The sequence below is a fragment of the Somniosus microcephalus genome, chromosome 3, assembly GCF_052327205.1.
Source record: "Somniosus microcephalus isolate GS21.2 chromosome 3, FLI_Smic_1.0, whole genome shotgun sequence".
NCBI lineage: Eukaryota > Metazoa > Chordata > Chondrichthyes > Squaliformes > Somniosidae > Somniosus > Somniosus microcephalus.
Genome location: NC_140989.1, coordinates 273481111 through 273503738, shown reverse-complemented (window position 1 = coordinate 273503738; position 22628 = coordinate 273481111). Strand labels below are relative to the sequence as shown.

The window sequence follows — 22628 nt, the reverse complement described above, 5'->3', positions numbered from 1 at the left end:
CAAGTGATTAAGAAGGCCAATGGAATGTTGGCTTTCATTGCTAGGGGGATAGAATATAAAAATAGGGAGGTATTGCTTCAGTTGTACAAGGTATTGGTGAGACCGCACCTGGAATACTGCGTACAGTTTTGGTGTCCATACTTAAGAAAAGACATACTTGCTCTCGAGTCAGTACAAAGAAGGTTCACTCGGTTAATCCCGGGGATGAGGGGATGGACATATGAGGAGAGGTTGAGTAGACTGGGACTCTACTCATTGGAGTTCAGAAGAATGAGAGGCGATCTTATTGAAACATATAAGATTGTGAAGGGGTTGGATCGGGTGGATGCGGGGAGGATGTTCCCGATGATGGGTGAAACTAGAACTAGGGGGCATAGTCTTAGAATAAGGGGCTGCTCTTTCAAAACTGGGATGAGGAGGAACTACTTCACTTCGAGGGTGGTAGGTCCATGGAATATGCTGCCCCAAAAAGCTGTAGAAGCTACATCATTACATAAATTTAAAACAGAAATAGACAGTTTCCTAGAAGTAAAGGGAATAAAGGGTTATGGGGAGCGGGCAGGAATTTGGACATGAGTCTAGGTTCGGATCGGTCATGGCCCTGTGGATAGCGGAGCGGGCCCAGGGGCCATGTAGCCTGATCCTGCTCCTATTTCATGTGTCTAATTCTGTTAGATTCAGGAGATGGTTCTGTGATAGTAGATTGGCGGTTAGGATCAAATCAGCCATGATCTTATTGAATGGCGGAGCAGGCTCGAGGGGCCGATTGGCCTACTCCTGCTCCTATTTCTTAAGTTCTTATGTTCTTATGACCTACGCTTGACTTCACCAATCTTTTTCTCTTCACATATCTATAAAAGCTTTTACAGTCAGTTTTTATAATCTCTATTATAATTCACACAATGACAGTCAAAATAATCTGGAGCAATGAAGCTCCCATATTTCAAAGGCACTTGGAAGGACAAATAAAATATCTAACTGTGGTACTAAATCAATGTGTGCAAATATGATCTTTGATAAAACTGGTGCTTGTTTAATAAATTAGACTAGCGTTTGATTTATTGCTTTCAATTTTTTATTGGCAAGATCTGAACCTATTTAATTGTGGAGAAATGTTCTTGTAGACACTGCATGTGTGAACCAGTTTGCAATGAGCTAAACTATGTAGCCAAATCAGTAGTGTACAAGTTGAAGGATGACATGCTAAGAATGTATGGTATTCTGGTCAGATTGCACTTTCACTACTATGTCCTGTTCTGGTCATTGACATGCAACAGGGCAATAGTATTTACTCCTAGCACAGGTTATGAATTTAATTTCTGATTCTGCAAAAGATAGATATTTTCTTCCTCCAAGTTCTGATTATTGACTTATTCAATCACGAATGTGGAACAGCATCAAACACTGGTGCAATTAAAAGTTCAGAATAGGGAAGGAAACAGACCCTATGGTGAATGATCCAAACAGAGAAAGAGCAGCGCCCTGGGAAGAAAACATCCTCTATAAGGTTCATGAAAGAACTATGTAGAGAAGGCACGCCCTGGTGAACAGGGGAAAGCAGTCACTGGAGATAATATTCAAAATATTTTACACAGTGATCTTAGAGAGATTCTTAAAAAAAGTTAACACAACTAAGCTACTGAGTCACATGGACAATAATAGGTGGATTAAAACCACTGCTACATGGTTAGAGATGTACAAGATACTGCTCCACATCCAACTTATTTATTTCCTTCACTATTTGAAAAATTTGAATCTTATCCCCAAAGCTCTCTCCCTGCCCCGAGACACAATGCCTTGAATCCGCCACCACCCACCCCAGCAAGGCCTCTGTCACGCTCTCTTCCATCCCCTGAGCCCCAATCCTCTGGCCTGTAGTCCCTGTTTACCCGAGCCCCACTCTGTCTCTTTCTCTCTCCCAGAATCCTGGCAACATGTCGGTCCCCTGTCTGCTTATCCTGAAGCAGGGCCAGCTCTGTGTATGGGGGTGGGGAGGAGGGGGCGATGCCACTGAGCTGGAGGCTTCCGGGAGACTCCCGGGCAATGCACGGTTCAAGAAAGGGTGTAAGGACAATCCTAGTAACTATAGGCCGGTCAGTTTAATATCAATGAAGGGTAAAGTTTTCGAAATAATAATCAAGGAAAAAAATTAACCTGCACTTGGAGAGGTTTAAGCTAATTAAGGAGAGTCAACGCGGATTTGTAAAAAGCAGATCGTGTTTGACTAATCTAATTGAATTTTTTGATAAAGTAACAGAGAGGATTGATGAAGGGAATGCAATGGATGTTGTCTACATGGATTTTCGGAAGGTGTTTGACAAAGTACCACGTAGAAGGCTGGTTAACAAAATTGAGGCTCATGGACTAGGTGGGTCAGTGGCAGCTTGGATAAGGAATTGGCTTAAGGACAGAAAACAGCAAGTTGTGGTAAATGGCTGTTTTTCAGACTGGAGGATGGTAGACAGTGGTGTTCCCCAAGGGTCAGTGCTGAGGCTACTGCTTTTTTTGATATTTTGACCTGGATATTGGAATGCAGAGTAGAATTTCTAAATTTGCCAATGACACCAAACTTGGGGGTGTGGCAGACAGTGAGGATGATACCAATCGACTGCAACAGGACATAGAAAGGCTAGCAGAATGGGCAGACAAGTGTCAGATCGGATTTAATACAGAGAAGTGTGAGGTGATGCATTTTGGCAGAAGGAACAGGGAGAGGCAATATACAGTTAATGGCACCATTTTAAAGAGTGTGCAGGGACAGAGGGACCTGGGAGTTAATGTGCATAGGTCCCGGAAGGTGGCAGGACATATTGAGAGAGCGGTTAGCAAAGCATATGTCATCTTGGGCTTCATAAATAGGGTTATTGAGTACAAAAGCAGAGAGGTTATGCTGAACCTTTATAAAGCGCTGGTTAGGCCACAACTGGAGTATTGCGTCCAGTTCGGGTCACCACACTTTAGGAAGGATGTGAAGGCACTTGAGAGGGTGCAGAGGAGATTTACCAGAATGGTTCTGGGGATGGGGGACCTTAGCTACAAGGACAGGTTGGAGAAGCTGGATTTGTTTTTATTAGAGCAAAGGAGGTTGAGGGGTGATTTGATGGAGGTGTACAAGATTATGACCTAAAAGCAGCAACAGAAAGACTAGACGGGGAAAGGCTGTTCCCACTAGTTGATGGTACAAGGACTAGGGGACACAGATTTAAGGTTTTGGGCAAGAAATACAGGGGGGATGTGAGGAACAACTTTTTGTGAGGTCCTGGAACTCGCTGCCGATGGAAGTGGTGGAAGCGGAGACACTCAATGTGTTCAAGGGGAGACTGGATAGGCACTTGAGGGAAATAAACTTGCAGGGCTATGGGGATAGAGCGGGGGGAATGGGACTGACTGGATTGCTCTACAGATTGCCAGCACGGATGCGATGGGCCGAATGGCCCCCCTTCTGTGCCGTATGACTTATGTTGGATATGTCTGATAAAAGCAGAAAAAGGGCCAACATATGAAAGGATAAATTAACGATTGGTGCGGCAGAACAACCCAAATGTATCTGTTTTTCTGACCCCACTGGCTCCACATCCAGGTTTTCCTTATTGCTGACTGGCACCGGCACTAGCAGTGTGCGGGATTGGAGTGGGCTCTGCTCCCTCCTCTCCGCCAAGTTTGCATTGCTCCCTCCTCCTGCCGCCCCTATGACCGTTCTGGCGTCTCTCTGGCGCATAGCCCGCCCGGCACTCCGCCCACTCGCAGCTCCGCACCACAGGGACATGGCTGGTCTGGCGAGCGTCGCGGACGTGGAGATCGACTCTGACGGGGTGTTCAAATACATCCTGGTGAGGCTCAGCCGCAAGGGCGGCTCCGAGCACAAGGACATCGTGCGGGGCACCAAGAGCGCCGAGTATCACAGTAAGTGCCCGGGGAGGGAGCCGCCCCCAGCCCGCCCTCTGCGGTGGGGGCACCGCTCCAGCCAGGGGAGCCACACCAGCGCTCCCCCTCCCGCTCAATGCGTGCAGTAGTGAAGTCTTTCTGTTGCTGCTTTTAGGTTATTTTAACATTGTGCAAAGTGCAGGGAGGACGCGCCTCCTGTGTATTGCGGTGACCGTATACAGCACTGCAGTGACTGGAGGATCCATCTGGGCCAAGTTTAGGGTTTCAACCTGGCAGGAGACCGAAACCATCTGTTTCAGGGCTAATGAGTGGGGGAGTCAAATGAGGTCGAAAAATAAAAGACCCTATTTAGAACCATAAGCCCAAATGTTTTACAAACAGGCCTATGTAGCCTGAGCTTTTGCCCTGTGTCCATTCGCTTGTGCACTTTGGCTGCCACTCCGGACCCGAGCCATTCCACTTTTTCCCCCTATTTTCCTTTTCTCTCTATTCCTCCTTGACCGCATTCTCCTGTCGTCATGCCTCTTTTCATCTCTCCTCTCTCGGATACACTGCCCTCCCAAATCCCTACCCCAATTCTTCATTACTCTTCGATCTTCCTACTCACCTGCCGCTGTCTCAGGCTTGACTCCCTCTTAGATAAGCCCACAGCTTCCCTCTGTGCCTCTCTTGGCATCCTACGAAGGGCCCATCGAGGCACTCGTCGCTGCCGCCTTAAGAGCAGCAACCCCAAATGTCCCATCCTACTCTCTCGCCGACCTTCCCGCCCAGCGCGTTCACTGGGGGCAAATCTTGCCAATCTCCTCCCCATCCAACTCATCGCCTCCCCCCCCCCCCCCCCCCAGCGCTGACCCTGTGGATGCTGGCAGTGGGGCAGCCATCACCGACCCTCTCCGCATCTCCCTCCAGAATATCCGTTCACTTGCAAACAAGGCCTTTGCCATCCATGAGCTTATCGTGGATGACTGCATAGATATCATGACCCTGACTGAAACTTGGTTGAGGGGTGATGACACCTTACCCTTAAATTAAGCCTCCCCACCTGGCTATACCTTCCACTACTTGCCCCGCTCAGACCGCCGTGGTGGCGGTATGGCTCTCATTACCAAATCACACCTTGGTCTGTCCCCCTACCCAAGTACCATAAAAATGTTATTACTGAGATATCTTCAATGTTCTCCCTCAGCCTCTGCACCGAATGACTTCTCATTCTCGGTGATTTCAACCTCCATCTCAATTCATCATCCTCTCCTCTGAGTTCACTAGCCTCCTACCCTCCCTTAATCTCTCCCTCTATGCAAACTCCCCAACCCAACCCCCTCGACCTTGCCATCTCTCGTGGCCTCACTACTCCCATCGTGTCAATTGCAGATAAGGCCATCGCTGACCATTTCCTTGTATCGCTCTCCACCCACATCCCCATCCACCCACCCCTCCAATCCTACTTCCGTCTGTGTCCACCCCTGGAAAAAACACTCTTCCCAACTCTCTTACAACTGCACTTATGAAATCCCAACTGTCCAGCCTCTGGCCCTCCATTCACCATGATATATCTGTAGCTACCGATCTGCTCAACCACACCCTCACCGCTATCTTTGATGCCCTAGTCCCTACTAAAACAATTACCCTCTCTCACGCTGGCCGTTCCCCTGGTACGGCTCTCATCTTCGCTCCCTTAAGTTCAAGGGACGCAGACTCGAACGGATATGGCGGACAACTGGTTTAGCCATTCACCGTCAGATCTGGCTGGACCACATAAAGTACTTTCGGGCCCTGCTCTCGTCTGCCAAAATTGCTCACTATTCCAGAATCATTTTGGAATGCAAAGATAAACCCCGGCTCCTATTCTCTACTGCTAACCGACTTCTTAAACCCCTCTCCCCTGTCTCCTCCACCTTGACCACCAATAACAAATGTGAGGAGCTCATGGACTCTCTAAGATTGAGACCATCCGTTCAGCTGCCTCTGCCACTTCCTTCCCCTAGCCCTCTGGGCCAAACTTCCTCTAAGGTTCCCCCTGTCCTAGCCCTGAACTCTCATCTTTCTCCAGTTTCTCTCCGATCTCCACTCATGACCTCTCCGCGCTCATCTTGTCCATGAGACCCACCTCCTGCTCCCTCGACCCTATTCCCACCAAACTGCTGACCACCCAACTTCCTTTTCTGGCTCCCATGTTAGCTGATATTGTTAACGGTTCTCTCTCCTCGGGTACTGTCCCCCTCTCCTTCAAATCTGCTGTCATCACCCCTCTCAAAAAAAACAAACCTTGATCCCTCTGTCCTTGCAAACTACTGCCCCATCTCCAACCTCCCTTTCCTCTCCAAAGTCCTTGAATGTGTTGTCACCTCCCAAACCCATGCCCATCTTTCCCGCAATTCCATGTTTGAATCGCTCCAATCCAGTTTCTGCCTCTGCCACAGTACCGAAATGGCTCTCATCGAAGTCACAAATGACATCCTTTGTGACTGTGACAAAGGTAAACTGTCCTTCTTGAGTTGCCTGCAGCCTTTGACACGGTTGACCACTCCATCCTTCTCCAACGCCTCTCCACCGTCGTCCAGCTGGGTGGGACTGCACTTGCCTGGTTCCATTCTTATCTATCTAATTGTAACCAGAGAATCACCTGCAACGGCTTCTCTTCCCGCTCCCGCATTGTTACCTCTGGTGTCCCCCAAGGATCTATCCTTTGCCCCCCTCCTATTTCTTATCTACATGTTGCCCCTTGACGACATCATCCGAAAACACAGCGTCAGTTTCCACATGTACGCTGATGACACCCAGCTCTACCTCACCACCACTTCTCTCGACCCCCACGGTGTCTAAATTGTCAGACTGCTTGTCCGACATACAGTTCTGGATGAGCAAAAATTTTCTCCAATTAAATATTGGGAAAAACGAAGCCATTGTTTTCGGTCCCTGCCACAAACTCCGTTCCCCAGCTACTGACTCCATCCCTCTCCCTAACATCTGTCTGAGACTGAACCACACTGTTCGCAACCTTGGTGACCCTGAAATGAGCTTCAGGGTCAAATATGACACCAAGGCGACATATCCACAGCATAACAAAGATCGCTTACTTCCACCTCCGTAACATCGCCTGTCTCCACCCTTGCTTCAGCTCATCTGCTGCTGAAACCCTCATCCAAGCCTTTGTTACCTCTAGACTTGACTATTCCAACGTACTCCTGGCTGGCCTCCCACATTCCACCCTACGTAAGCTTGAGGTCATCCAAAACTCGGCTGTCCATGTCCTAACTTGCACCAAGTCCCGTTCGCCCATCACCCCTGTGCTCGCTGACCTACATTGGCTCCCGGTTAAGCAGCGCCTCGATTTCAAAATTCTCATCCTTGTTTTCAAATCCCTCCATGGCCTCGTCCGTCCCTATCTCTGTAACCTCCTTCAGCCTCACAACCCCCCCCCCCCCCCCCCCCCGAGATATCTGCGCTCCTCTAATTCTGCCCTCTTGAGCATCCCTGATTATAATCGCTCAACCTTTGGTGGTCGTGCCTTCTGTTGCCTATGCCCTAAGCTCTGGAATTCTCTGCCTAAACCTGTCCACCGCGCTACCTCTCTTTCCTCCTTTAAGACGCTCCTTAAAACCTACCTCTTTGACCAAGCTTTTGGTCACCTGCCCTAATTTATCCTTAGGTGGATCGGTGTCAAATGTTTTGTCTTAAAATACTCCTGTGTGGCGCCTTGGGACGTTTGAGATGAAGGGCCCAGGCCCCTGGTAGATGAGGTAATCAGGAAATGGTAGTTTGTTGATGCCAAGTTTGTTTCAGTTATACGAGGAAGGAACAGAACAGACTGAGGGAGGTAAGGAAGTTTGACAGTTTAGAGGCCCTGGGAAAGATTGAGTTAAGAGCCTGCACAGTGAGTTGATTTAAACACAGTGAGAGTGCAGGCACAAACTATAGAACATCCTCTTTGGATCTTGTTGGGGGAAAAAAACCATATAATTCAGAATAGCGATGCTTGTCATAGTAGTAAATGGATAAAGATAGAAAAGGTTGCGACACAGAGCTTACAGGGCTGATGTGTAAATTCATGCTCCTGGCAGGGAACCTCGCCTGTTGGCAGCCTACAGTGGGAAATCGCCAGTGCGCCCCTCACTGTTTTCCATTGCTAAAGTCACGGGGAACATACCTGTGATTGCCCAATAGGTGTTCCCAACCGGTGAACTACCCTGCTGGAAGAATTTATTAGTAAAATTGCTCCAAGTGAGGGAAGAATTGCCTAACTGATGAGTTTTTGCCTGTGTCAATTCCATGGTTGTATGTGAGGTATTTGAGTCTCTCCAGATGTGTGAGCTGCATCCAAGTCTTTCAGGAACTCTGTGTGTAGAAACAGAAGGAAAAAGAGAGTTGATGAGGGAAGAGAAGTGTTTAGCATGAAGCAAAGAATCACGTTTCTTGTCAACTCTAGAATGGAGGAGCTGCACGAGAAGATGAAAAAAAAACAAAGGGTGAAGCCATCGAGGCAACTACCCCATTGAAGGGCCCGGAGATCAAGATTTAGTTATTCATTGCACTGCAAGAAGAATGAAGGTTTTGTTCATTGAGAGTGTACAATCTCAGTATTGTAAGGTGAAATCATTAGGAAGAGAGTCGGTAGAGTTCGATGGTGAGTAAAGGAGGGCGCAGATATGAGTTGTTTCACCAACAGGAAGAAAGAAGGTAGTTTTTGGCAGCCCAGCTGCTCATTCTAATCTGTTCTGCCCCTCTTGTAATCTAAGCCAAGTATGGACGAAGACTTGCTTGAGAATCTGTTGAGTTTCCCAATTGCCATGGAAAACTCTCTTCAACCAGTTAAACCATTTGTGCTGCTCTGGTATTTCCCAATTTCAAAGTCGGACATTTGTCGAGTTGAATGGCAGATCCCATGGATGGATGGGCTGTGAAGAGAGAAGCGAAAATGAACATTTATGTCACTTTTATACCGCACTGAGTGGTACAGTATCAGCTTATTTTAATAGCATGCAAGTGGAGGGCCACAGTTTCACTGCACATTCAGATCATTGTGAAAGTGGAAAAGGCTGAGCTCTACACATGCAGATAACTCAACAGTGTTTGTAAGTATTAAAAATGGTTAAAAGTTAAGATTAAATTCAATATCTTCTTGACCATTCCTGTTGATTTTAATTTGTGTAAAGATTCCTGTTTAAATGATGAAGTGAGTGCTGGCTTTACTGAGAGAATATGGTAATTAAGGAATTGGTGTATCAGTAGAAGTACAAGTTTCTGTTGGTGATATTAGCAGATGAACATGGAATGGAATTTCTATGTCACTCCTGTTTCTGCTGTTTTAATGGAGGTGTTAACCAGTTTATTTTAAATGATTGATTAGCAGGCATTAAGCATTTGTCCACTAATATCACCAATGGTAAATATTAAGCTACAGTCATTAATACCAGCTACTGGCTGGGAGTGTTACTAATCCAAATGGTATGGTCGGGATCTTCTGCTTCTGCACTTGTCAGGCAGCGACTTCACATCTATTTTTGTCATTTGAATTGCGCATGTTAATTCAGTTCCCTCACTGCCTGAGCTCGATATCTGATCCAACCCATTTCTCCCTGTAGACACTTTTATAGAAACATCAAAAAATAGGAACAGGAGTAGGCCATTTGGCCCTTCGAGGCTGCTGTGCCATTCAATATGATCATAGCTGATCCTCTATCTCAATACTATATTCCCGCTCACTCCCCATACCCCTTGATGCCTTTTGTGTCTACAAATCTATCTATCTCCTCCTAAATATATTCAGTGACCTGGCCTCCACAGCTGTCTGTGGTAGAGAATTCCACAGGTTCACCACCCTCTGAGTGAAGACATTTCTCTTCATCTCAGTCCTTAATGTCCTACCCCTTATCCTGAGACTGTGACCCCTCATTCTAGACCCCCCAGCCAGGGGAAACATCCTCCCTGCATCCAGTCTAGTGAATACAGTCGACCCATTCTCTCCTCATACGACAGTCCTGCCATCCCAGGAATCAGTCTGGTGAACCTTTGTTGCACTCCCTCTGTGGCAAGTATATCCTTTCTTAGGTAAGGAGACCAAAACTGCACACAGTACTCCAGGTGTGGTCTCACCAAGGCCCTATATAACTGTAGTAACATAGAAACATAGAAGATAGGAGCAGGAGTAGGCCATTCGGCCCCTCGAGCCTGCTCCGCCATTCAATGCGATCATGGCTGATCATCCAAATTCAGTACCCTGTCCCTGCTTTCTCCCCATATCCCTTGATCCCTTTAGCATTAAGAAATATCCTTCTTGAATATATTTAATGAATTGGCCTCTACTGCCTTCTGTGGTAGAGAGTTCCACAGGTTCACCACTCTGGGTGAAGAAATTCCTCCTCATTTCTGTCCTAAATGGCTTACCCCTTAGCCTTATGTCAGAAGTCACACAACACCAGGTTATAGTCCAACAGCTTTATTTGAAATCACAAGCTTTCGGAGCGCTGCTCCTTCTTCAGGTGAAGTGGAGAAATGCATAAAGACCAGCTTATATAGTCAGAGAATCATGTCAGATGTTTACAGGTAACCTTTCCAACTACCATTTATCACACCTCGGCAGAGAGATAATCACAGCAGTCAAAAGTGTGAATGGTGTCCAAACAGGTCAGTCAGGGAAACATTACATCAAAGAACAATAAGGTGGGGTCACAAGGGGTCAAATATTGCAGATGCTGGGGTCTGTATGAAAAACAAAAAAACAGACAAAAAACATTTTTTTTGGCTGGAAATCACAGCAGGTCCGGCCGCATCTGTGTAGAGAGAACAAGCCAATGTCGACTCGAGTCTGGATGACCCTGCATCAGGTGGGGTTACATGTAGCGTGACATGAACCCAAGATCTCGGTTGAGGCCGTCCTCATGGGTGCGGAACTTGGCTATCAGTTTCTGCTCGACGATTTTGCGTTGTGTGTCTCGAAGGCCACCTTGGAGAATGCTTACCCGAAGATCGGAGGCTGAATGTCCTTGACTGCTGAAGTGTTCCCCGACTGGGAGGGAACACTCCTGCCTGGTGATTGTTGCGCGGTGTCCGTTCATCCGTTGTCGCAGTGTCTGCATGGTCTCGCCGATGTACCATGCTCCGGGGCATCCTTTCCTGCAACGTATGAGGTAGACAACGTTGGCCGAGTCACATGAGTATGTACCATGTACCTGGTGGGTGGTGTCCTCACGTGTGATGATGGTATCTGTGTTGATGATCTGGCATGTCTTGCAGAGGTTGCTGTGGCAGGGTTGTGTGGTGTCGTGGTCACTGTTCTCCTGAAAGCTGGGTAATTTGCTGCGAACGATGGTCTGTTTGAGGTTAGCCTTAGACTGTGAGCCCTGGTTCTGGATTCCCCGACCATCGGGAACATCCTTCCTACATCTAGTCTGTCCAGTCCTGTCAGAATTTTATAAGTTTCAATGAGATCCCCTCTCATTCTTCTAAACTCCAGCGAGTATAAGCCCAATCGACCCAATCTCTCCTCATACGTCATTCCTGCCATCCCAGGTATCAGCCTGGTGAATCTTCGCTGAACTCCTTCCATGGCAAGAACATCCTTCCTCAGATAAGGCAACCAAAACTGCACACAATACTCAAGATGTGGTCTCACCAAGGCCCTGTACAACTGCAGCAAGACATCCTTGTTCCTGTACTCAAACCCTCTCGCTATGAAGGCCAACATACCATTTGCCTTCTTAACCGCCTGCTGCACCTGCATGCTTACCTTCAGCGACTAGTGCACAAGCACATCCAGGTCTCGTTGCACTTCCCCTTCTCCCAATCTATTGCCATTCAGATAATAATCTGCCTTCCTGTTTTTGACACCAAAGTGGATAACCTCGCATTTATCCACGTTATATTGCATCTGCCATGCATCTGCCATGCTTCTGCCCAATCACCCAACCTGTCCAAATCATCCTGGAGTTTCTCTTCATCCTCCTCACAGCTTTGTGTCATCTGCAAACCTGGAGATATTACATCTAGTTCCTTTGTCTTGATCATTAATATATATTGCGAATAGCTGGGGTCCAAGGACTGATCCCTGCGGTACCCCACTAGTCACTGCCTGCCACTCGGAAAGAGACCCGTTTATTCCAACTCTTTGCTTTCTGTCTGCATACCAGTTCTCTATCCAAGTCAATACCTTGCCCCCAATCCCATGTGCCTTAACTTTACACGCTAATTTCTTATGCGGGACCTTATCGAAAGCCTTTTGAAAGTCCAAATACACCACATCCACTGGTTGTCCCTTATCTATTTTATCAGTTACATCCTCAAAAAATTCCAGTGGATTAGTCAAGCACGATTTACCTTTTGTAAATCCATGTTGACTTTGTCCGATCCTGTCACTGTTTTCAAAGTGCTCTGCTATTACATCTTTTATAATGGACTCTAGCATTTTCCCCATTACCGATGTCAGGCTTACCGGTCTGTAAATCCCTGTTTTCTCTCTACCACCTTTTTTGAATAGTGGGGTAACATTAGCTACCCTCCAATCCATGGGTACTGTTCCAGATTCCATCAAATGTTGGAAGATGACCAGCAATGCATCTACTATTTCTAGGGCCACTTCCTTAAGTACCCTAGGATGTAGATTATCAGGCCCTGGGGATTTATCGGCCTTCAATCCCATTAATTTCCCTAACACCATTTCCCTACAAATACTGATTTCTTTCAGTTCCTCCCTTTCATCAGACCCTATGTTCCCTGACATCTCTGGGAGGTTCTTTGTGTCCTCCTTTGTGAAGACCGAACCAAAATATGAATTTAATTGGTCTGCCATTTCTTTTTACCCCATTATAAATTCCCCTGATTCTGACTGCAAGGGACCTACGCTTGACTTCACCAATCTTTTTCTCTTCACATGTCTATAAAAGCTTTTACAGTCAGTTTTTATGTTCCCTGCAAGCTTACTCTCATGTTCTATTTTCCCCTTCTTAATTAATCCCTTTGTCCTCTTTTGTTGAATCTTAAACTGCTCCCAATCCTCAGGTTTACTGCTTTTTCTGGCCAATTTATATGTCCTCTCCTTGGATGTTATGCTATCCTTCATTTCCCTTGTTAGCCACGGTTGAGTCACCTTTTTTGTTTTATTTTTATGCCAAACTGGGATGAACAACTTCTGTAGTTCATCCATGCGGTCTTTGAATGTTTGCCATTGTCTATCCACCATCAACCCTTTGAGTGACATTCCCCAATCAATCCTACCCAACTCGCGCCTCATACCATCGTTGTTTCCTTTATTTAAATTCAGGACCCTAGTCTCTGTGTCAACTACTTCACTCTCCATCTTAATAAAGAATTCTATCATATTATGATCACTCCGACCCAAGGGGCCTTGTACAACAAGATTGCTAATTAATCCTTTCTCATTACATAATACCCAGTCTAAGATGGCCTGATCTCTGGTTGGTTCCTCGACATATTGGTCCAGGAAACCATCCCGTAAACACTCCAGGAATTCCTCCTCCACAGTATTGTTACTAATTTGGTTAACCCAATCTATACGTAGATTAAAGTCACCCATGATAACTGCTGTGCCCTTATTGCACGCTTGTCTAATTTCCCTTTTAATGCCATCCCCAACCTCCGCATTACTGTTTAGAGGTCTATATACCACTTTCTGCCCCTTGGTATTTCTCAGTTCTACCCATACAGATTCCACATCATCAGAGCTAATATCGTTCCTTACAATTGTGTTAATCGCCTCTTTAACCAGCAATGCTACCCCACCTGCCTTTCCTTTTTGCGTATCTTTCCTGAATATTAAATACCCCTGGATGTAAGACATCCTTGCTCCTGTACTCAAATCCTCTTGCAATGAAGGCCAGCATGCCATTTGCCTTCCTAACTGCTTGCTGCACCTGCATGTTTGCTTTCAGTGACTGGTATACAAGGACATCCAGGTCCCTTTTGTACATCAACATTTCCCAATCTATCACCATTTAAATAGTAGTCTGCCTTTCTGTTTTTCCTACCGAAGTGGATAACTTCACATTTATCCACAATATACTGCATGTATTTGCCCACTCACTCAACTTGTCTAAATCGCCTTGAAGCCTCTTTGCATCCTCCTCACAACTCATAATCCCACCTAGTTTCGTGTTGTCAGCAAACTTGGAAATATTACATTTGGTTCCCACATCCAAATCATTGATATATATGTTGTGAATAACTGGGGCCCAAGCACTGATCCCTGCAGTACCCCACTAGCCACCGCCTGCCACCCCGAAAAAGACCCATTTATTCCTACTCTCTGTTTCTTGTCTGATAACCAATTTTCAATCCATGCCAGTATATTACCCCAAATCCCATGTGCTTTAATTTTGCACACTAACCTCTTATGTGGGACTTTATCAAAGGCCTTCTGAAAATCTAAATACACCACATCCACTGGTTCTCCCTTGTCTATTCTACCTGTTACATCCTTAAAAAACTCCAGTAGGTTTATCAAACATGATTTCCCTTTCATAAATCCATGATTTGTCTAATCCCGTTGATATTTTCTAAGTGTCCTGTTATCACATCCTTTATAATAGACTCTAGCATTTTCCCTACTACTGATGTTAGGCTAACCGCTCTGTAGTTCCCTGTTTTCTCTCTCCTTTTTTAAATAGTGGGGTTACATTTGCCACCCTGCAATCTGCAGGAACTGTTCCATAATCTATAGAATTTTGGAAGATGACAACCATTGCATCCACTATTTCCATGGCTACCTCTTTTAGTACTCTGGGATGCAGATTATCAGGCCCTGGGGATTTATCGGCTTTCAGTCCCATTAATTTCTCCAGCACACTTTTTTTTACTAATACTAGTTTCCTTTAATTCCTCCTTCTCACTAGACTCTAGCATTTCTGGGAAGTTATTTGTGTCCTCTTCCGTGAAGACAGAACCAAAGTATTTGTTTAACTGCTCAGCCATTTCCTTGTTCCCCATTATAAATTCCCCTGTATCTGACTGTAAGGGACCTAGTCTTCACTAATTTTTTTTTACATGCTTGTAGAAGCTTTTACAATCCGCTTTTATGTTCCTTGCAAGTTTACCCTCACACTCGGTTTTCCCCCTCTTAATCAATGTCTTGGTCCTTTTTTGCTGAATTCTAAACTACTCCCAATCCTCAGGCTTTTTCTGGCAACTTTATATGACTCCTCTGGATCTAATACTATCCTTAATTTCTTTTGTTAGCCATGGTTGGGCCGCTTTTCCTTTTGTGTTTTTGCGCTAGAAAGGAATGTGTAACTGTTGCAATTCATGCATTCGTTCCTTAAATGTTAGCCATTGCCTATCCACTGTCATGCCTTTTAATGAAGTTCCCCAATCTATCATAGCCAACTCACTCCTCATACCTTTGTAGTTTCCTTTTGTTTAGATTTAGGACCCTAGCTTCAGATTGGACTTCTTCACTTTCCATCTTAATGAAGAATTCTATCATGTTATGGTCACTCTTCCCTAAAGGACCCCGCACAACAAGATTATTCATTAACCCCTTCTCATTGCACAGTACCCAATCTAGGATAGCCTGTTCCCTAGTTAGCTCCTCAACGTACTGGTCTAAGAAAACCATCTCGTACACACTCCAGGAATTCATCCTCCACAGTATTATTGCTAATTTGGTTTGGCCAGTCTATATGTAGATTAAAGTCACCCATGATTACTGTAATACCCTTGTTACATGCATCTCTAATTTCCTGTTTGATGCCATCCCCTACACTACCACTACTGTTTGGAGGCTGTAGTGTCCGTGTGTAGATAAAGACACTGAAGACAGGAGTTGGTTCATAGGTATTTACTAAGCAAGTCTGGGGGGGGGTTCTAAAGGATATACACAATACACAGGCTTATATAGCCCAAGTGGCCATTACCAGCATTACGTACACCTGGGGCTTTTAAAGGCACATACACCACAATTCCTCCCCTTCTAGCTAACTAGTACATCATATTTTAAGTAATTATTAATTACATGTTATATGCAAAATAATATACATTGCTGTATTAATTAATTATAAGTTAGTCTCTCAGGAGGCTTCCTGACTCGGTCCGGATAACGCCTCGGGGGTGTAGTAGTTTCTGGTGGTGTAGTAGGTTCTTCTGGCAAGGCTGATTCGGCTTGAAGGCCAATGTCGGGTTCATCGGGTTCCAGTATCACCGGATCGGAGGTAGATATGGGTATCTCTACGTCATCGTTCGATGTATAGCGTGGTGGTGTAGGTTGTCCCTTTTCGGATGACTTGATGATTTGGTCAGCATGGCGCCTTATTATGCTTTCTCCGATGTCCACGGTATACATCAGTGGTCCTAGTCGTGTGCAGATAGTTCCAGGCTGCCATTTCTCGGTACGGTAGTCCCGGGCCAAAACCGGTTGGCCTATCTGGAAGGCCCTAGTCGGCCTTTCATTCATGCCCTGAAACTGCCGGTTCTCCACGTCCCTTCGGATGTTGGGCTTGACCAAATCCAGCCGGCATCTTAGGTTTCTATTGTAGAACATCATGGCGGGAGTTTGGTTTGTAACCATATGTGTTGCATTCCTATATGCAAATAAGAAGTTATCCACCTTGTGCTGAAGTTTTATGTCTTCATTACCCATGGCCTTTATGGCCTTCTTAAAGGTCTGGACAAACCTTTCAGCCAATCCATTGGTGGCGGGATGATATGGGGCGGACGTGTAGTGCTTTACCCCATTGTTCTTTAAGAACTTTCTGAATTCTTCGGACACAAATTGCGGTCCATTATCAGAACAGATCTGTTCCGGCAGCCCATTCCTGGCAAATATGGTCCTTAATACTGTGATGGTTTTTTCCGTGGTGGTGGAGGACATCTTTATTACCTCCGGCCACTTGGAGTGTGCATCAACTGCGATTAAGAACATTGAGTCCATAAATGGACCAGCAAAGTCGATGTGCACCCTTTGCCAGGGAGATGAGGGCCACTCCCATGGGTGTAGAGGGGCCTGTGGCGGAGCATTTTGGACCTTCTGGCATCCTAGGCAGCTCTTGGTCATGTCTTCGATGTCTCCATCGATACCTGGCCACCATACAAACGCCCTAGCTAGGTTCTTCATTTTCACTCCACCCAGATGCCCTTCGTGAAGCTCCTTTAGCACTTTATCCTGGAGTTTGGGTGGAATCACCACTCTGGATCCACACATCAAGGTTCCTCGGCACACTGACAGCTGTTCTCTTCTTTGCGAGAATGCTGGCAACAGTGGTTCGCCATGTGCTGGCCATCCCTTCGTTGTTAAATCGTAGACCCGTGAGAGAGTAGGGTCATTTCTTGTCTCCCTTTCAATGGCAGAATTTGTCACCGGTAGACATTCCACTATGGTAGAGTGGAATATCTCTACTGGGTCTACTGTAGGTGCCTCTTCTATCGTTGGCAACGGCAGGCGCGATAAACCGTCAGCATTCCCATGCTGTTTTGACCCTTTGTATTCAATGTTGTATTGGTGTGCCCCTAGAAAAAGGGACCACCTCTGTAGTCTTTGTGCCGTCATAATGGGGACACCTTTCTTAGGGTTGAATATGGAGATGAGGGGTTGATGGTCAGTCAGCAAGGTAAATTTTTGTCCGTGTAGGTAATGGTTGAATTTCTTCACTCCCCATACCAGGCTGAGTGCTTCCCTGTCTATCTGGGAATAGTTACGCTCAGCTGAGTTCAATGAGCGTGACGCAAAAGCTATCGGCCGTTCCGAGCCATCAGGGAATCTATGGGACAATACCGCTCCTATGCCGTAAGGGGATGCATCGCACGCCAGTCTGATTGGTAGTGATGGGTTGTAATGAGCCAAAACTTTCTCGGATGTGATTAAGTCTTTACATTTATGGAAGGCACGTTTACAGTCTTCGTTCCATTTCCAAATCACTCCTGTGTGTAGAAGATCATTAAGAGGGTGTAGAATAGTTGATAAGTTCGGTAAAAATTTATGATAGTAATTTATTAATCCCAGGAATGACCTCAATTGTGAAACATTTTCAGGTGCTGGGGCTTTTATAACTGCTTCAATTTTTTCAGGTGACTTATGCAACCCTTCCTTATTAATTATGTGGCCACAATATGATATCTGATTTTGGAAAAATTCGCACTTGGGGCGATTTGCTCGTAGGCCCCGTTCTTTCAGCCTAGTGAGCACCTGCTCCAAATTGGCAAGGTGCTCGTTGTCATTTTCTCCTGTTATAAGGATGTCGTCTAGGTAGCATTGAGTCCCCGGAATCCCTTGCAGGACTTGCTCCATAGCTCTTTGCCAGATAGCTGGAGCTGATGCTACTCCAAAAACCAGTCGATTGTACTGGTACAGGCCTTTGTGTGTGTTTATTGTGAGACACTTTTTAGAGGTCTCCTCAACCTCCATCTGTAGATATGCCTGTGCCAAGTCAATTTTTGTGAAACGTTTTCCTCCGGATAGTGAGGCGAAAATATCTTCTATCCTCGGAAGAGGATACTGTACCGTGTGAAGGACCGGGTTTACAGTCACCTTAAAGTCCCCACAGATGCGAATTTTTCTCTGTTCCTCAGAGTTATTTTTCAATGCTTTTTTCATGACTGGAACGATGGGTGTTGCCCATTCGCTCCAATCTATTTTGGATAATACGCCTGCCTTTTCCAAATTCTCCAGCTCTGCCTCGACTGCCGGACGTATTGCGTATGGCACCGGTCTTGCCTTAAAAAATTTTGGAATTGCTGCATCTTCCACTTTTATTGAGGCGGTGATGCCTTTCAAGGTTCCTAGTTTCTCTTGAAACACTTCTTTGGCGTTGGCCAAGATGTCTTTTAATCGTTCAGGTATGATGTCATCATTGTTTTTTTCCTTACTGGTCACCGTCAGTGCCTGAATGGAGTGCCAGTCTAAACGTATCTTCCTTATCCATTCACGTCCCAACAACGGTGGACCACCATCTTGTAGAATGTATAAATACAACTTTTGTATTTCTTTGCCGTTGTATACCACAGGCACCTTTATTTTTCCATTGGGGTATACTTTCTGCCCCGTATATGTTTTTAAGATAATGGATGTGTCTTTTAGAGGTATATGCGAAAATAGCCTCTCGTAATCTCGTCGATTTATTACGGTTAGAGCTGATCCTGTATCTAGCTCCATTTTAACTGGGGACCCTGCTATTATGAGGGTAACCCAAATGGTCTGGTAATCTTCATTGGCAATTACATTATGTAATTTGAGAGAGCTTAGTCTCTTGTTCCCGGAGTCGCTATCGCTCTTCTGGTCTTTGGAGCTACTGTCCGTCATCATTTGTACCTTTCTGTGCTTTTCATTATTGATTCTCTTCCCGTTAGTGGATTTTTTATTTTCAGATCGGCATACACGTGGAATGTGTCCCATTTTTCCGCATCGCCTGCATGCTTTTTCTTTGAACCAGCAATCCCTCTGGTCATGGTTGGATCTGCCGCAGCGATAACATCTCTTGAAACCCCGTGTCATTTCATGGGTGCCGAAGTCCTGTGGCCTTTGCTGTATCTTTGCCGCTCCTATTGCACTGAAAGCCTTGTCCAGTGTTAAATCTTTTCCAGAAGATACCTTTTTTTGTGTTTTTACACTTAGGGGATCGCAGATGAATTTGTCTTGCAGAGAATCTGCCAGTCCTGCCTCGAATTGGCAGTGTAGGGTATCAACAATCTCCACAAAATTCTTGTCCATCGGTTCGGCTGGAGTGATTAAGTTGCGTAACAGCTTGTATGTTTCTGCGCCCATTAGATCCAGAAGCACTGAAGCTTTTTTTTCATCTTCTATTCCACTTGCGGTGCAAAACACCTCCACTCTTTCTACATATGTGGTCCAATCCTCTATCTTGTTATCAAAAACATCAATATTGCCAAAGTTAGGCTCTGTTTCGTTATCAAAAGCATCAATATTGCCAGACTTAGGCATTTCAAAAAAAGATATGGCGCTTCCCGCGCTTTTTTTTTCTCTGTAGCAACGATATGGCGCTTCCTGCGCTTTCCCGCCGCTGCTACCGATAACAACGCTGTTTTACTGTGGTTTCCGTTTATTCACTGTTGGAGACTCGTTCCCGATGGAGGTCTAAACGCTGACCTGCTTGCCGCGCCGGCCGTCTCCCGAGTGCACCCTCCCAGTCCGTTATTGCTTGCCTCCGATTTCGCTGCCTGTCTCAGCTGTAGAGCCCGCCGCTGGAGCCCCAGCCTGACGCCCAGGAAGGATTAGCGCAGTACCTGCCACCAGCTTGGCCAGCTAGTGAAACCACAGTTTCTATTACTTCCTTGAGTCTTCTGGACGCTGGAGGAATCGATGTCCTTGAGGTGCTGCCGAATTGCAGGTAAGTCCGTTTCCACTTCGTCGCCACTGTAGTGTCCGTGTGTAGATAAAGACACTGAAGACAGGAGTTGGTTCATAGGTATTTACTAAGCAAGTCTGGGGGTGGGGGGTTCTAAAGGATATACACAATACACAGGCTTATATAGCCCAAGTGGCAATTACCGACATTACGTACACCTGGGGCTTTTAAAGGCACATACACCACAGAGGCCTATAGACAACTCACACCAATGTTTTCTGCCCCTTAGTGCTTCTTAGCTCCACCCAGACTGATTCTACATCTTTATTTTCTGAGCCAATATCCTTTCTCACTATTGCTCTGATTTCATCCTTTACTAACAAGGCCACCCCACCTCCTTTTCCTTTTTGCCTGCCCTTCCTAAATATCGAATATCCTTGGATATTCAGCTCCCAGCCTTGGTCACCCTGCAGCCATGTCTCCGTAATCGTAATTATATCATATCCGTTTACATCTATTTGCGCTGTTAATTCGTTTACCTTATTACGAATGCTTCATGCATTCAGATACAGTGGGCTCGATTTTGCCATTGGGGCGGGCTGGGGACGTGTCAGGTGTTTTTCGAGTCCTGAACCCGACTCCAGTGTGATGTGGGAAAAAAGTGCAATTTTGCCCTAATTGGGCAATTGATTTCCAGCGTGTGGGAACCCCTGGCCCAATTAGCCTTTCCATCCTGAAAGTCGCCTCCAATGACGTCATCAATGCTGCTGGATTTAAGGCCTGTAAGCAGCCTTGCTTCTTCTGGAGACTGCAAACTTTATGCCCATTGCTGTGATCGCTTCATTCAGCAACTATGTCCAGCAGTAGGCCAAAGTGTGCTCCACGGTTCAATGATGCTGCCCCTGCAAGCTCTGGTGGAAGGAGCAAGAGCAAATAAGGAGGTGCTCTTCACTTCCTCAGGGAGGAAGAAGCCTCCTCAGCAGACTAAAGCTGTGTGGATGCAAGTGGCCCAGAAGGTCAACTCTATGTCTATGTGTCGCAGAACCTGGCTGCAGTGCAGGAAGAGGTTTCATGACTTTCTGCGCACAGGAAAAGTGAGTGTGACTTTCCCATCACCCGCAACCGGATCCCCATCGCCTCTCCTCACCAGCACTCTGCTTTGCCAACCTCTTCCTCCACATCCCACTTGACACTTACATCCCTGCACCCTTACCCATTCCCTCTCTCTCTCTGTGGTCACATTCACTTAACTATTCTACCATGCAGCCCTCACACACTCTATCACTGTGATGCAATGACAACTTACAACACACAGGGAGGGCCCTTTGTCTCCTAAGCATCTATGCTATGGATTCCCTACACTCACTCCTTCATTCTCGCTCAAACTCCACTTGTGTCCCTCATTGCAGGAAAAGAGTGCTCACAATAAGAAGGAAAGAGCAAGGACAGGAGGAGGGCCACCCTCAGTAGCCCAGCTCACCACCTCGGAGGAGGCGGCCCTGGAAATTCCTGGGATCGAGGAGGATTCCCAAGTGGGGGACGGACAGGCAGGCGCATCACAGCAAGCTGGTGACAGAATAGTTTGGCATCGCTCTCATTGACATTGCATGAGTCACTGATAATGAACCTGATGCTCTAACAGATTGACTTATGATCATCTGCACTGTTCAATGTGCATGTAACCTCGACCTCACATCTCTAACTCTTTCCTTTACTCCCCCACAGGACCATCGACAGTCCCCGTCCCCACTGTCCAGGAGGAAGAGCCTGAGCTTCCAGACTCCTCGGAGGAAGCCGCAACCTCTGCGGGCGCTGCGTCAGCAGAATTAAGCGCACACATCACCAGCGCAGACACTCGCACCTCGGTGGGACCTTCGGGACATAGAGTAGAGTTGTCACCTGGTGTATCACAGCTCACAAGTGAGCATCAGCAGATGGTGGAGACAGGGACAGCAGTGGAGAGTCCTCGTCGGAGGGCGCAGGACGCTCCCAGCTTGGCTCTGCTGCATGTCGACCCTGTGCCTCCGGGTCCATCCAGAAGGAGAGCGATGCTGGAACTCCAGGAACAGGTGCAGGAGTCTCTGGCAGGTTTTGTCTCCAGGGTCGCTGCGAGTGTGGAGCGAATGGAGGAGTCCATCGCTAACATGAGCAGAGCCTTTGTGGAGGCGTTGGCGCATGAACGCATCACCACGGAAAGGATGGCAACCTCCGTGGAAAGGATGGCTACCTCCATGGTAAGGCTGGCTACTGTAGAGGAGAGGGTGGCTATGTCCATGGAGGAGCTTAGTCGCCAGGGTATGGAAAACATGGTAATTGTTCAGAATAGACTGATATATCTGGAGGAGCAATGGTCAGCTATTGAGCAAACAAACCAGACCTTTATGCACGTCCTCGGGAGTAGGACTTCCAGTACAGAAACGGGTCCTTATGGCCCCCCTGAAGTGCAGCAAGGTTCTGTCAACCCACTTGCTAGTCCTGAAGTGGGGCTGACCCATGAGA

General features: G+C 46.4%; 1 protein-coding gene across 1 annotated transcript in view; it reads left to right on the top strand.

The window, feature by feature from the left end:
- The first annotated feature begins 3662 nt into the window (after positions 1 to 3662).
- LOC147121956 (14 kDa phosphohistidine phosphatase) overlaps positions 3663 to 22628 on the top strand; it is a 39585-nt gene continuing 20619 nt past the window's right edge. The window contains exon 1 of the mRNA XM_085982548.1: positions 3663 to 3903. Within this exon, the coding sequence (XP_085838674.1) occupies positions 3690 to 3903 (214 nt within the window). The 5' untranslated portion in view covers positions 3663 to 3689. The remainder of the gene's footprint in view (positions 3904 to 22628) is intronic.